Genomic DNA, 15,126 nt, shown 5'->3' on the forward strand with positions numbered 1-15,126 from the left:
GTCTTTACTTGACATTGAATCATTTTAGCCCCTTTTTTCAGGGTTCAAACTTAGCATCATCTTTGTTTTTTTTCCTATTTCATATTCGATATTTTTATTGAGATTTGATTAAATTTGAATTTGTGAAGAATTTCATACTCAATTTGAACTTCAAATCTTTAATTAAAAATAGAGTAGAGTTACTACTATTATTAACAAGTGATGAATTTATTGTATTGCATTGATTACAAAGGGTAATATTGAAATAATGATACTCTTCTCTATTCCTTTTTATTCGTATTTTTTCTTTTTAAGAGTCAAACAAAATGAATTTTGATTAAAATTTTAATATATATATTTTTTATCATATTGATATGGAAAAACTTTTTGTAATTTATAGTATTTTTTCGTATAGTTTTTGAATTTCTAAATTTTTATTTTTAAAATATTAAATTAATGTAATTTAATTTAATTTTTAAAAATTAATCAAATTGACTCTCAAAAATCACAACATAACAGCTAAAAAAGAACTAAGAGAAGACTTTGATTTATATCTTTAAAGGAATAGGTAGTACTAGAATAATAACAATCCTTAACAAAATGTGTTAGAATAAGAATAACCCTATATTGTTAATATCATTAAATAAGATAATAGTTATACATAGATTGAACATTATACCAAATAAGAAACTAAATGATTTGAATTTGATTCCAAATTATTGCATTTTGCTTGACCTGTATTGGAAATGTTGATGATATAATTCTGATAATTGTGTTACGCAACTTATTTATGTAATTTCTAAAAGTATGAGTGCCAATTAAAATGGAAAATTGTTAGTTTTCTAATTAAATTGTTAATTAAAGTGTTACATTGATTAGGGGGGGAAAGAAAGTCAAGGAAAAGAGAGGAACCTTGACCTTTTTCTTTTTATTTTACCTCTGAAAAGAAAAAGATACCTCTTGAATTTGAATTAGGTTGAGTGGAATCTAAGTGTCTTTATTCATAAGATTAATGATAATTATAATTACAATCCTTAGTATATCATAATTAAAGAAATACTTAGTGGTCTATTGTCGCTACACTTTTTATTTTTCTTTGTTTTTCCAGCTTTTTTTTTTGTGTGTGTGTGTTTTTCCAGCTTGCACCATTCATTATTAGGACATGTTTAGACAAATGCCACCTTAGCATTTATAAAAGGACAATATATTATAATACTTTATTCGAGAGTTATTAATATTTATTAAATTTATTTCTATTTAACAAACTGTTATTGAATCGAAAAAAAAGATATTATTATGCAAAAATATATGTTTTTTGAGATTGAAATGAAAATTGGAACCTCCACCGCACCCACCTCTCTACCCCTACCACCCTTTCATCATTTTATTTGTGTTTTTCTTGTATTCTTTTTTTTGAATATTATGTTCGGATCAACTTACACATATTATAATTAATTTGTTGATTTTACTCTCTCCATCTTAATATGCATTTCTATATTTGAGTACGATAGTTAAGAAAAAAGAATATATTTTTGAAATTTACGATTTAAAATAAATTTTAGATATTGTACAACTATAACTTACTTCTCTTGATCAATTTTGCTTATCATGTTTCTTTTTGCAAGTCTTTGATAAAACATTAATTGAAATAATAATTTGACGAAATTATCTTCTTCTTTTTTTAATTCACTTTAATGATACTCGTCCTTTCACCCCATTAATCTCTATTCACACATTTATAAGAGTAAGTGTAAATATAAAAAATAATTAATTTTACCTTGATTTTTAAAATAATAATATTCATAACAAGTAAAATAAATTGGAGAGAGTATCTTGATAAGGTAAAACTAAAACTTTTGATAGATAAGACGAAATTAAATACTGATATTTTTATATTGGTTGAAACTTGAACTCTAACATATTGTAATTTATTTATTTCATATTTTTCACCTAATATTTGATATTCATATTAAAATTTTGACTAATTTAATTCGTACAACATAAAATTTATTTAAAAGAGAAATACTCTCTAACATGATTTTTTTCATATCCGACTTAAAATCTCATAATTTTCACTCTCTATTGGGTAAACATGATCATACCGTTCTTTATGAGCCCGTTTGGATTGGCTTTAAGTTGGTCAAAACCAACTTAAAGTCCCTTTTCAGTTTTTGGACGTGTTTGCCTAATGCTAACTTTAAGCCAGAAAGTTCTTAAAGTCAGTCAAAAATGAAAAGTTAGGATTCTTAACTTTTTTTTTTCTAAGTGCTTAAAGTCATTTTCTTTGACCATGCAAATTACTTTTATATCCCTTATATTTTAACTAAATTTCCAAACTACCCTTTTTATTCTTTTAACCTTAAAATTCACATAATTTTCCTCATTTAATCACTTTTATCCAAACACTCAACTGCTTATTTATAAAAATAACTTTCAGCACTTTAAAGTTCTAAAAGCACTTCATACATAAAAGTTACTTTTTTTAAGCCCATCCAAACGGGCTCTATATATCCTTATCTTACACATTGTAATTCCTTTTGTTTTGTACTTTTTTTTCTTTTCCTCTTTTCAGGATGTCTGGAATATATTTCCACAAAGATTTATGTCCCAAAGAGGTAAAAATGAAACTTAAAGGGAAATAGGCTGATGAATGTTAATTCCTTTTTAAAAATATATAATAGGTATATTTTGGTCTTACTTTAGAAGTTCAAAATGTCTTTAATTGGACATGAATTAAAGTGAATAAAAACCTTTATTGCAACTTATTTAGCAATATAATTAGTTCTAGAATAATAAATGTCCATCTTGCTATAAATAAACTTTATTATATCTTTTTCGAATTATATTTTAAAATATAATTTGAACATATACTGAAATTCAACTTGCAGTTGAAAAATTCGAAAAGGTTGTTTTCATAATTTTCAAGCCAAATCACTTATAAAATTTAAAAATAATTTTAATTTGTATTCATATTAGAACACAACTTCAATTTTGAAATACTATTTTCAATTTAAAAATAAATATTTTTTTTCCTTCTTTCAAATTTCACAATTTTATATCCAAATGCCTGCTTATACCTTTTGTTCCCACTCCTAGCCATTATAATTTATAGTTTATCAAAAATTAATAGTCACACTTTTTTTTTTTTGCTTTATAGGATAACATTTCTATAGTTTATTCTCCCAAAAATTGAACACTTGAAGTTAGATCCACATGAAATTTTCTCTTTTTAATTATTACTGCTTTTTCTTTTCATTTTCCTATCATGGTTAGCTTGAGTTTGAAGTTACCTTAGCTTTTACTGGTAGGGCTGTTCACGGTTTTGATTAAAACCAAAACCAAACCGAAAATTTAACCAAACCGAATAAAAAACCGACATTCAGTTTGGTTTGGTTTGGTTTGGTTTTAAATTTGAATAACCGATAATATTTGGTTTGGTTATGGTTATAGTAAAAAATAACCGAATAAATAACCGAACCAAACCGATAATTATATACATAAAAATTATAATTATTTATATGTATAATATTAGCTTTTCATAAATAATTAAAAATATTTTATACCTTTTAATTATTAATTTAATTTTAATATACTTATTATGTCCAACAATCCAAGCCCAATCCAAGCCCAACTCTCTCAACTCTCAACTCTGAAGCCCAACTATGTGAATAGCCCTAGAAAGTAAAAACCCTACTCTTTCTTTTCCTTTTACATTTTCACTTCCAACTATGTGAATAGCCCTAGAAAGTAAAAACCCTACTGTTTTGAGCATTGATTAGTTTGGAGCTTAAGCTAAGGAAGATGTACTTTTGATTATATTATGGTCTATGGATTCTCTAATATCTAGTTAGTTTAGTTTAAATATGTAATTTTTTTATTTATGGACAAAGTTGTTTGTATTTTGGAACCCCTATTTGACTTGCTCTTGTAAATATAAACTACGTTGCAAGTTTGGTGGACCTAATTTGCCATCAACATGTCTTTCCGACAATAAATCGAAAAATCGAACCAAACCGAACCAAACCGACAATAACCAAACCGTGGTTATTATTTTACTTGGTTTGGTTATGGTTTTAGACATTTAAAAACCGACTAAGTTGGTTTGATTATGGTTTTAATCAATAACCGACCCAAACCGAACCATGAACACCCCTATTTACTGGTAAAATGTAAGAAAATGATGAACCCATATGTCAATGTCAGTGAGGGATTTTATATAGGAAAAGTTTAATCCAAAAAATTATTTTAAAAAGTTTTATGTTATATATTATTGGTGTGTATATTATAAATTACAGTAAATAATAGTAGTGAGAAATAAAATTAAAAAATAAATATTCAGATTTAAGTGCGAAAATTTCGTTATTTTAAAGGAGATTGAAGTTCACTGCGATATAATCAATACTAATTTAGCAATATAATTCTTAACTTGTTTCATTCAGGATACAATAGTCATACAATGTCACATAACCCAAACAACTACGAAATAATTAAACAGTACAAAGCTCCATCATTAAAACGTCTCCCTTCAATATAAAATTTCCTTCCTCTGACGAATACATTGGAAATTTAATTTGAAGTGCTTTTAATCTAAAATTGCTTTTAAGTATTTTTGGAGTGTTTGGATAAGTTAAAAAGTACTTATAAACACTTAATTTTTAGCTAAAATGATAAAAATAAGTCAAAAATCTTAAGTTAAAATTTCTAACTTGTAAATTACTGTGACTTTTGACTTATAAGTTAAAACTGAAAAGTCAATCCAAACATGCTTTAAAAGCCGTAATTTGACTACACCAAACTTTTAGCTCTTATTTTTGTACTTTTTAGCCTAAAAATAAATATTTAAAAATACGTTTTATCTTTTTCAAACACCATAGAAAAATAGAAAAAAAAACTTAAAAGTCAAAAGTACTGAAAAATAAATCAATTCGAACATCATCTTAGAATATTTTTCTCGGCGAAATGACCCGTGAGACTTTTATATTTGGTTCGGATTGTCAATTAGACTCTTTTACTCACGACTTTGTCAACTGAACACTTAAACTCAAAAAAATACAATATTTTAAACCCCTCCGACCGTTGACCATGCCTATGTGGCAACTTATTAGCCGAGTTAGAAGAGATGCGTGTTTTCACACGTTAAAAGGAGCGTAAACAAAAATATTTAGACTAAAACTAATTAAAAGAAAAAGAAAAACAAATAAAAAGACAAATAAATAAATATAAAATTTGTCATCTCTATCTTCTTTTTCCCAATTTCTTTTCTCTTTCAACACCGCTATCGTTCTTCCCCCACCCAATTTTCATTTCTCTCTCTTTCTCCCTTTTCCCATTTTCATAATCTTTAGTATGTTAGTAAAAAAAAAATCATTTTATAGAGGCAACTGCTTCCGTCTTTGTGAGATAAAAATGTATGGAGAAAAGCTATTGAGTAATGGAGAGGGGTAAATTACAGGCAGTGAAGTGACACAAATCTGATTGTTTTAGAGAGTGAAGAATGATTGTTGTATGTCTTTGTGAAATTAGGTGGAATGTGTGCATATATTAGAACATATAAAGATATTTTAGTGTGGTTCGTTGGCATTAATGGAGGAAATGAGTTCATAGTGGTTCAAGAGGTGGATGAAGACCTTGGCAAAAAAAAATATGGCATAAAATTGTGAACGATGAAAAATTGGAGAATAATGATAATTTTTAGTTATTTAAAGTAGTGGTTATTGGTATGGATGTAAGATTGCAATGGTGTCTATGGTATAAAAAACGGAGGGATAAACATAGTGAAAAAGAAAAAAGATTGAAAAATTAAAATAAAGTAAAAAATAAGTGACGTGTCACTAAAAATTTGATGTGGATCACGACATGTCATTTTTATTGTGTGTTTGAAGTGCACACGGAGTCAAAAGGGATTAAAAGATTGTGTTTCATTGAGTTTAAATGTTTAGTTGACAAAGTCATGAGTAGAAGGATCCGGTTGACAATTTAAGTCAAATATAAAGGCCTCCCAGGTGATTTCCCCTATTTTTCTTTGTCTCAACTCTGACTTTCACTGCTCTAAATTCACTACACATTATAATATTTTCCACAATTTTAATTTTTATCATACTTTTAACATAAAGAAAAAAATCATTATTATCGATCTAGAATTTTTTTCATAAATTAAATAATAAAGTAATGTGATAGTAATATTGTAGAATATGAAATTGATGGATAGTAAGTGATACATCATGATATTAATAATTACACGAGTTAAATCAAAAAATAATGACAGTCTCGTATTAATTTATAGCCAATAACATATACATTTAATATTTTTAATTTAATATTGAAATACACGAACACCAACATATACCCCATGATTAAACCCTCTGAAAATTGCACCAAAGGGAACATAAAACACTGTTTTTTATGGGATGGGGGTTTAATTAACAAACATATTTAGATAAGAAAAAATAAACTTGTGTGTTTGCAAACATATTTTCCTCCAAGCCAAACAATAGGAGGATTTATAATTTAAAATTTATGAATTTTAAAATAATTTTAGTATAATAATATATAATTATTCATACTTAAGTATTTATATTTATTTAACAATTTTCTTAAAAATATATACAAAATTTACATAAAAATTACGAATTTCAATAAACTCATATATATTATATACTAGCTTCACCTCTAATTCGAATTACATGAAAGCTGTAGTTGCTACTTGCTAGTCCTTATAATTAGTTTTATAAATGTAATCACCCTAGTGGTATAATTTGGCTCTTGTTCTTATTTGCTCAAAAAAGTGTGTTATTGTGGTATTTAAGTACTTGCTAGATTTTGTTGGTATATCCATTATTTGATTGATTTATCTGTAAATATGCTTAACCTTCATGTTGTGCAGAGTTGTCATTAACGATTTTCAATCGAAATATTGTGTGATGTATTGTATTCCCTTTAAATAATTTAATAATAACCTTTTTATTACATCAATTTCTATTTATATGTCACTATTTTAGATTTCACATACATTAAAAAATTAAGTAAGTTTACTGTTCTATCCTTATTTATTATTTTTTTGAGGTCAAGTTTTCAATCAATGAGTATGGATTAATTTATTTTGATTAATTAATTTGATCAATAGACCTGGATTATTTACTTTAGTTTTTTTAATGTTGGTTAAATATATATTTTCAAGGCTAATAACTCATAAAATTAAAATAGAAGAATAATGTCATTTATGCATTGATTTTGTGAAAATGACAAATATTATTTTTAGTAAGGACGACAAATAAATAAGAACGGAGAGTATATAAAAAATTTCTCCTCACCAAATAGGACATTAATAAGGATAATTTACATAAATCACATAGTGTTAAAATCTAATTACATTATTTTTTTTCAAATTTACAAAAATTCCTTAAAATTTATGGGTTTCGAATGTATCACTGGACTTCCAGATACATCAGCAAACATCCGAATACATAGGGAGGAATGTATCTAAGAGAGAAGGGATGTATTAGAGAGGGGATATGACATTTGTATGCATAGGGGATGGATGTATCCGAAAAAAAAGAGAACTATCAGAGAAGAGAGGAATGTATTAGAGAGGAATTGAATGTATCCGAGAGAGGGATCAAGATGTATCATCGAGTGAAGAGTGTGTATTTGAGAGGGGATTTTTGAGTTTTTTTAAAAATGATAGGAATATTTTTGAAATTAAAATAAAATAAGATGCGTCTTTAGGTGCACCCTCCGTCCCTATTAACTTGTCAAATATTTTCTAATTTGATTTTTCTTTTTACTTGTCAATTTTGACAAATCAAGGAAGAACATTTACTTGTCATTATTAATGGAGTTAATGTTTTTAAAAAGTGCAGTGAGTAAATATGTTTAAAACTCTATCAATTAATAGGACAATAAGGGTAAAATGAAAAATGATAAACTCATATGCCAATTTTTTTTTTAATAGGTGTGTTAAGTTAAAATTTGACAATTAAAAAAAAAACTAGAAGGAATTTTTTCCATTAATAATTCAAATTCTAATCAAAATATTCCTAATCTTTAGACTAATCGAAAAATAGTCCAAATTTAAGAATATTTTGTATTCCCTTTTCCCAATCCACATAGTAAACAAATAAAGAAAAGGAAGGAAAAAACTCTCGCTTATATAAAGTCGGAAAAATAATTCTCAATAGAAAAAAATATCTACAATTTCCCAGTTCCTCTTCTCCATCTCTCTCTCTGTGCAAACATAACTTTCTAGATCGCGAACGATTCGAAAAAATGGCTCACCAGGCCGAGTCATCTGACTCGTGAGTTCTCTTCTTCTTCATCCTCTCCAGTTTTGAAATTCAGTATCGATTTGGTAAGATTGACAATTCGATTCACAATTATTTTTTTTGCAGAAAAAATGCTAAGAAGGACTTTTCTACGGCGATTTTGGAGCGGAAGAAAGCTGCGAATAGGCTTATTGTAGATGAAACGGTTAACGATGATAACTCCGTTGTCGCTTTACATCCTGCTACTATGGAGAAACTTCAGCTTTTCCGCGGAGATACAATTCTCATCAAGGTTTTTGAACTTTAGTTTTCTAGCTGATACTTACTGTTGTAGTTATTGCAGGTGTTTTGGTGAATTTATGCAGAATTTATGATGATTATTTAGTTATTTTTGGATTGATGATGATTTTCTAGGGTTTGGATTTTGAACTATCTAATCGCATAGCGTTTGAACTGTCTAATGACTTATGTGTTGCTTGTTTATGTTCTCGGTGAATGTTTTGTGTTTTTTCGGTGATTAGGAGAGTTTGGAAACCTTATTTTAGATTTGAAAGTATGACAGTAATAGTGTTTATAGATTTTGTGCTTGTTGAGGTCGTGGTATAAGGTCTGTATTCTGTATCTTTGATGGAAAAACATTGAGTAAATAAATAGTTCATGCAGTGGGAACTGTTTTGCTATTTCTCGGTGATTAGGATGGTATAGAAACCTTCTTTTAGATTCGAAAGTATGACAGTGTTGGTGTTTATATATTTTGTGCTGATGAGGTCGTGATATAAGGTCTGTATTCTATATCTTTGATGGCAACACATTGAGCATATTTATAGTTCATGCAGTGGAAACTTTTTGTTTGAAATCCTCTGTTAGACTAAATCATTAGATTCTTCTCCTTTTGACTCCAACTTCGTTTTGATGTTTTACATTGTTCATTTGGTTTTGTTGCTCATTCAGAGTTTGACAACTTAACTTGTCCCAGACAGAATTTGGATTGAGTTCTTTATAGTGTATCACGAGTCATTGATTTTCTAGTTTGTTTCTCCAACAGCCAGATAACTCTAAGCTGTTGACGACACTGTGACTTAATTACATGATTGACTCTTTACATTGGACTTCTGAATCATGGTAGATATGTATTATGTTGGAAATATTGTGATGTTTGAAGTACAGGAAACGAAGATGTATAAATATGCTTATGATTTTCTGCCTGCTTACTTTTTTCCTGCTACTTGAGTAGTTGTTGCGATTACATATATCTAAAAACGAACTTGGAATGAACGTCGGCATTTTGGATTTCTGTGAGTGTTCCTCTGCCTGCTCAAATTTTGTGTTCTGCTGTATCTTTTATCCAGGGAAAGAAGAGAAAGGATACAGTTGTCATTGCCCTTGCTGATGAAACATGTGATGAGCCAAAGATTAGGATGAACAAGGTAGTCCGTTCAAATTTGAGGGTTCGTCTCGGAGATGTTGTATCCGTGCACCAGTGTCCAGATGTCAAGTATGGGAAGCGTGTCCACATACTTCCTATTGATGATACAATAGAAGGTCTCACAGGGGATCTGTTTGATGCATTCCTGAAACGTAAGTGAACAATCTGATTGATACATTCAGTTAGTTGGAAGTTATGGTTTGCTGCAGCACAGCTTACTGTTTGACAATTGCCATTTCTTTGTTCTCCCTCAACTGTGTGCTGCAGGATCTACAATTTTGTTAAGCTTGTCTGTTGTCTCTGACCCTAGATATATTTAGAATGAAATTCATTTGTATCTTGAAAGCCAAGTTCAACAATCCCTTCACAGATTGTATATAGTGTATTTTAGGCATTTTCTCATCCACTCTCCCCTGTGAGTGTTTGAAGAGATTTGGTACATAAAGAAGAGGGTCAAATTGGGGTGGGTTCTTCCCGGAAAATGCAACCTTAATTGGTTTACAGTCTTCAACATTTACTCACTAATTTCATTAATATTATTTGTCTGTAAGATCTATTTGTGTCAGCTTTTAAAAATTTAATGCCTTTCTTGCAGCTTACTTTTTGGAGGCATATCGTCCATTGAGGAAGGGGGACAATTTTCTTGTTAGAGGAGGGATGAGAAGTGTGGAATTCAAGGTCATAGAAACTGACCCTGGGGAGTATTGTGTTGTTGCTCCAGACACTGAAATCTTTTGTGAGGGTGAGCCTGTGAAAAGGGAGGATGAGGAGAGACTTGATGAAGTTGGCTATGATGATGTGGGTGGTGTGAGAAAACAGATGGCTCAGATTCGTGAACTGGTGGAACTACCATTGAGGCATCCTCAACTTTTCAAATCTATTGGTGTGAAACCACCCAAGGGAATTTTACTTTATGGACCCCCTGGTTCTGGAAAGACACTGATAGCCAGAGCTGTTGCTAATGAAACAGGTGCATTTTTCTTTTGCATTAATGGACCTGAAATCATGTCCAAATTGGCTGGAGAGAGTGAAAGTAATCTCAGAAAGGCATTTGAAGAGGCTGAAAAGAATGCTCCTTCTATCATATTTATTGATGAAATTGATTCAATTGCTCCCAAGCGAGAGAAGACACATGGTGAAGTTGAAAGGAGAATTGTCTCACAACTCTTGACTCTGATGGATGGACTGAAATCTCGCGCTCATGTAATAGTGATGGGAGCTACCAACCGTCCAAACAGCATTGATCCAGCTCTGAGAAGGTTTGGTAGATTTGATAGAGAAATAGACATTGGTGTTCCAGACGAAGTTGGGCGTCTTGAAGTTCTTCGCATTCATACCAAGAATATGAAGCTTGCGGAAGAAGTAAGGCCCACTTGCCAAACTTGGATTCTTTGGGAGCAACTTTATATGGTAACATAATGATGATTACTCTATTTTGCAGGTTGATTTGGAAAGAATTGCGAAAGATACACATGGTTATGTTGGTGCAGATCTTGCCGCTCTTTGCACTGAAGCTGCACTTCAGTGCATTAGGGAGAAGATGGATGTCATTGATCTGGAAGATGACACTATTGATGCTGAGGTGTTGAACTCAATGGCTGTTACAAATGAACACTTCCAAACTGCTCTTGGTACAAGCAATCCGTCTGCATTGCGTGAAACAGTAAGTACCCCATCACAAGCAAGTTTGAGAGTGTCAGGATACCTTTTTAGAGTGGCAATTTCGATCGCAATTTATGGTCTCTTGTCTCATCTATGTGATTCCTGACGTAAGATGTGCATTACTATTTTTGGGGCACAAACTTATCGTCTTGTTCTGTGAAATGTTTTGCAGGTGGTTGAAGTGCCTAATGTCTCATGGCAAGACATTGGAGGCCTTGAAAATGTCAAACGAGAGCTTCAAGAGGTACGGTCATTCAATATAATGGTCTTTGATGTATACTTATGTCCTACATAAGTTACTTGTCCTGAGAGATCTTGATTATTGTTCTTGTTTCATTTTATTAGACTGTTCAATATCCAGTGGAACACCCAGAGAAGTTTGAGAAGTTCGGTATGTCACCTTCGAAAGGTGTACTTTTCTATGGTCCCCCAGGATGTGGGAAAACTTTACTTGCCAAGGCAATTGCAAATGAATGTCAAGCCAATTTCATCAGTGTCAAAGGACCTGAACTGCTCACCATGTGGTTTGGAGAGAGTGAGGCGAATGTTCGGGAAATTTTCGATAAAGCTAGACAATCTGCACCCTGCGTCCTCTTCTTTGACGAGCTTGACTCTATTGCCACTCAGGTAAGATGACTAGTTGAAAGATTTCAGTTGTACGAGAACATGCAAACATTCTAATTAGCTTACCGGATTAGAGGTCATTCACATCTTGATCTATTAATCAGATAGAGTTAAAAGTATAAAAGTATAATAGTATGTAAACAGGGTGACAAGAATAAAGTTTACCTCATACGATTACTTACAAGAAATGGTGCTCTATATCATTGCAGAGGGGAAGCAGCAGTGGAGATGCTGGAGGAGCAGCTGATCGTGTTCTGAACCAACTTCTGACTGAAATGGATGGCATGAATGCAAAGAAGACTGTTTTTATAATTGGGGCCACAAACAGGCCTGATATAATTGACCCTGCACTTCTGCGACCTGGCCGTCTTGACCAGTTAATTTATATTCCTCTGCCGGATGAAGATTCTCGCCATCAGATTTTCAAGGCATGTCTCAGAAAGTCTCCCTTATCAAAGGATATTGATTTGAGAGCACTCGCCAAACATACTCAGGGATTTAGTGGGGCTGATATCACTGAGATTTGTCAACGAGCCTGCAAATATGCCATAAGGGAGAACATAGAGAAAGTACACACTTCATCCTCTTTTTACTGCTTTAAATTTTTCTTTTTATACGTTTGAACCTCAGAAGCATATTAAGATGAACTTGTTTTACAACCGCCCGTCTGCATGCTTTTGTTTACATGGTAATTGATTGTCAAGGTCTGGTTAATTTCTGTTGTCATGCTAAGAGTTAGCGGAGATGCTATTCTGTGTGACTCTTAATTTTTCCATGGCTGTTGTTATGTTTGATTCCCTTGAGTGTCTATTGGAAACATCCTCTCTACCTCCGCTGTTGTTATGTTTGATTTCCTTGAGCAGAGGGTCTATTGGAAACATCCTCTCTACCTCTGATGGTAGGGGTAGGTCTGTGTATACTCTATCCTCCCCATACCCCATTTTGTGGGTTTATACTGGGTATGTTGTTGTTATGTTTGATTCATTAATTTTTCATGATGGCACTGCCGGCCATTGTTGTCTTCATAGTCTAGCTATCTATAAACTAAGTAGCTGAATTTCAACGAGAATTTCCTTGGGTCTTGTTGACATGAAATTTGAACAAGATTTTCTTCTGGGAATGTGACAAACTGATTGGTAGAACAAGGTTTCGAACTTTGTAGTTTAAGAAATTGTATATCTTGCTTTAAACTTCAATTTGGGTGTTTGTTATGGTCTTTAAACTCCATGTTTGCAATTGTTGCCAATCTCTGTCACCTGAATTTCGAGTTATTGGTATTCTTCATCCTAAATCCTTGTCATTTTTTCTTATTGCAGGATATAGAAAGGGAGAAGAGAAGGCAGGAGAATCCTGATTCGATGGATGAGGATGTTGATGAAGTACCAGAGATCAAGGCCGCTCATTTTGAGGAGTCTATGAAGTATGCACGCCGAAGTGTCAGTGATGCTGATATACGCAAATACCAGGCATTTGCTCAGACATTACAGCAGTCTAGAGGTTTTGGAACAGAATTTCGGTTTGCAGAGGCTAGTGGTGGCGGGACTGCTGCAGCTGATCCATTTGCAACTTCTAATGCTGCAGCTGATGAAGATGACCTATATAGCTGAAGTTCTAGATTTTCCTTGTTATTTTGCTGCAAGTCTCCTGCTTCTCGGGTTAAACTCGAATATCCAGAACTAGTACTTGATTCTGGATCTTGGGGCTAGTTTGTTTAACTTCTGGTTTCATCTGTTAACCTATAAACAATTTACCCCTAAAATGTCTGGAGTTGCTACAGGTTATTACTTTTTAGAACCTTGAGATAATTTAATTTTACAGTTTACACTTTATTTATATCCTGGTGAATAATTTTTTGAATTCGATGCGTAGATTTAAATAGCCTAGTTGGATGGTTTCATATTCTTCCTTGTGTGTACATTTAGTGCGTCCAAAAATCGAGGCATTTCTTGTTAACATGCATGAATTGCAGCTTTCTCTGAGAAGGTAAAAAGAATTTCCAAAGCAATAAATGAGTTCAATGTAAATTTTCTTTCAGAGCAAATTTGGTATTGCTATAAATCCTTTAAATAAGGGCTTTAGAGGAACAAAGCTAAGAGTTGCCTCATCAAAAACAAAAACGAAGCTAGAATATTTTGATGTGCAAATATGATGGTACGTCTTTAATTTGGATTATAGTATAAACTTGACATGGTTAATAAAACAACTTTACCGTTGTGAGAAAACATAGGCAATATATAGATAAACATTTTAATTTGGCATTTACTAGTAGTTGAACATCCAATTTTGTAGACACTTTAACTTGACATAAGTGTATCTCACGAACACCTTAACTTTAAAAATGCACATTTAGACATCTTTAAGGGGGTGCATTCGATCTTGATGTGCATTCTAAAAGTTGGAGTATTTACGTGGTCAACTTAAACCAAGTTAAGATATGTAGATGGACAGTTTCAAACTGAGTGTTTAGTTATGAGTTGATGTCAAGTTAAAATATCATACCAAAAATATTAAGTAGTTCAACTATGGGTCAATTTCAGAATAGTTAAAATAAACTATAATGAATCTTTTGATCTAGGAAAAACTTCTCTAACACAAGTCACTCTATACATATTATCCAACTAACTTGTCTGCATTAATTTCCTTTATTTGTCACCAAACTACTATTAACTTTTTTTATTTCTTACCATCCAACAGAATTAGATATGTGATTTATGGTGCCAACTTTTCCTTTGACAGTTAAAATTTCCTCTTATTTATGAGTATAATAAAGAACGACAATAAAATAGAAATTGAATAGTCTTTGTCTCCACTGGTAAATCAGTAACTCTATGGTGGTCCAATTCCATTTGTCTCGTGATTATTCATAGTAAAAAAAGAGCATTTTAAAAAAATTTATTTTCCACCCGGTGTGCTGTATTCTCCAGTGAGGATATGACTAATTTTGAATTCGCGCTGGAAGGTCTACATTGAATTTGAAGCATTCCATAATAAAGACGACTTCATATCAGGGAGAGCTCGACCCGTAGCGAGACCTCGAGATCTTCCCCTGATCCATGGTGACTATGTGAGTAACATATTAATTGTAGTGATTCTTACCATAACATTGAGAAATATTATTCTGGTTCTTAGAATTATTTTAAGTAGTTAACTTTATCTAGGTAGTCGATATTTGAG

At 31.5% G+C, this 15,126-nt stretch overlaps 1 protein-coding gene across 1 annotated transcript; it reads left to right on the forward strand.

Annotated features, from left to right (window-relative positions):
* The first annotated feature begins 8,122 nt into the window (after positions 1-8,122).
* LOC129902365 (cell division cycle protein 48 homolog) lies at positions 8,123-13,785 on the forward strand. The gene is made up of 9 exons (XM_055977594.1): positions 8,123-8,273; positions 8,367-8,532; positions 9,590-9,818; positions 10,262-11,028; positions 11,108-11,329; positions 11,501-11,572; positions 11,674-11,955; positions 12,162-12,521; positions 13,269-13,785. Exons 1-9 carry the CDS (start codon positions 8,245-8,247, stop codon positions 13,557-13,559), a joined length of 2,418 nt encoding a protein of 805 aa, XP_055833569.1. The 5' UTR covers positions 8,123-8,244; the 3' UTR covers positions 13,560-13,785.
* The last annotated feature ends 1,341 nt before the right edge of the window (positions 13,786-15,126 follow it).

The sequence above is a fragment of the Solanum dulcamara genome, chromosome 9 (assembly GCF_947179165.1).
Source record: "Solanum dulcamara chromosome 9, daSolDulc1.2, whole genome shotgun sequence".
In the NCBI taxonomy this organism is placed as follows: domain Eukaryota; kingdom Viridiplantae; phylum Streptophyta; class Magnoliopsida; order Solanales; family Solanaceae; genus Solanum; species Solanum dulcamara.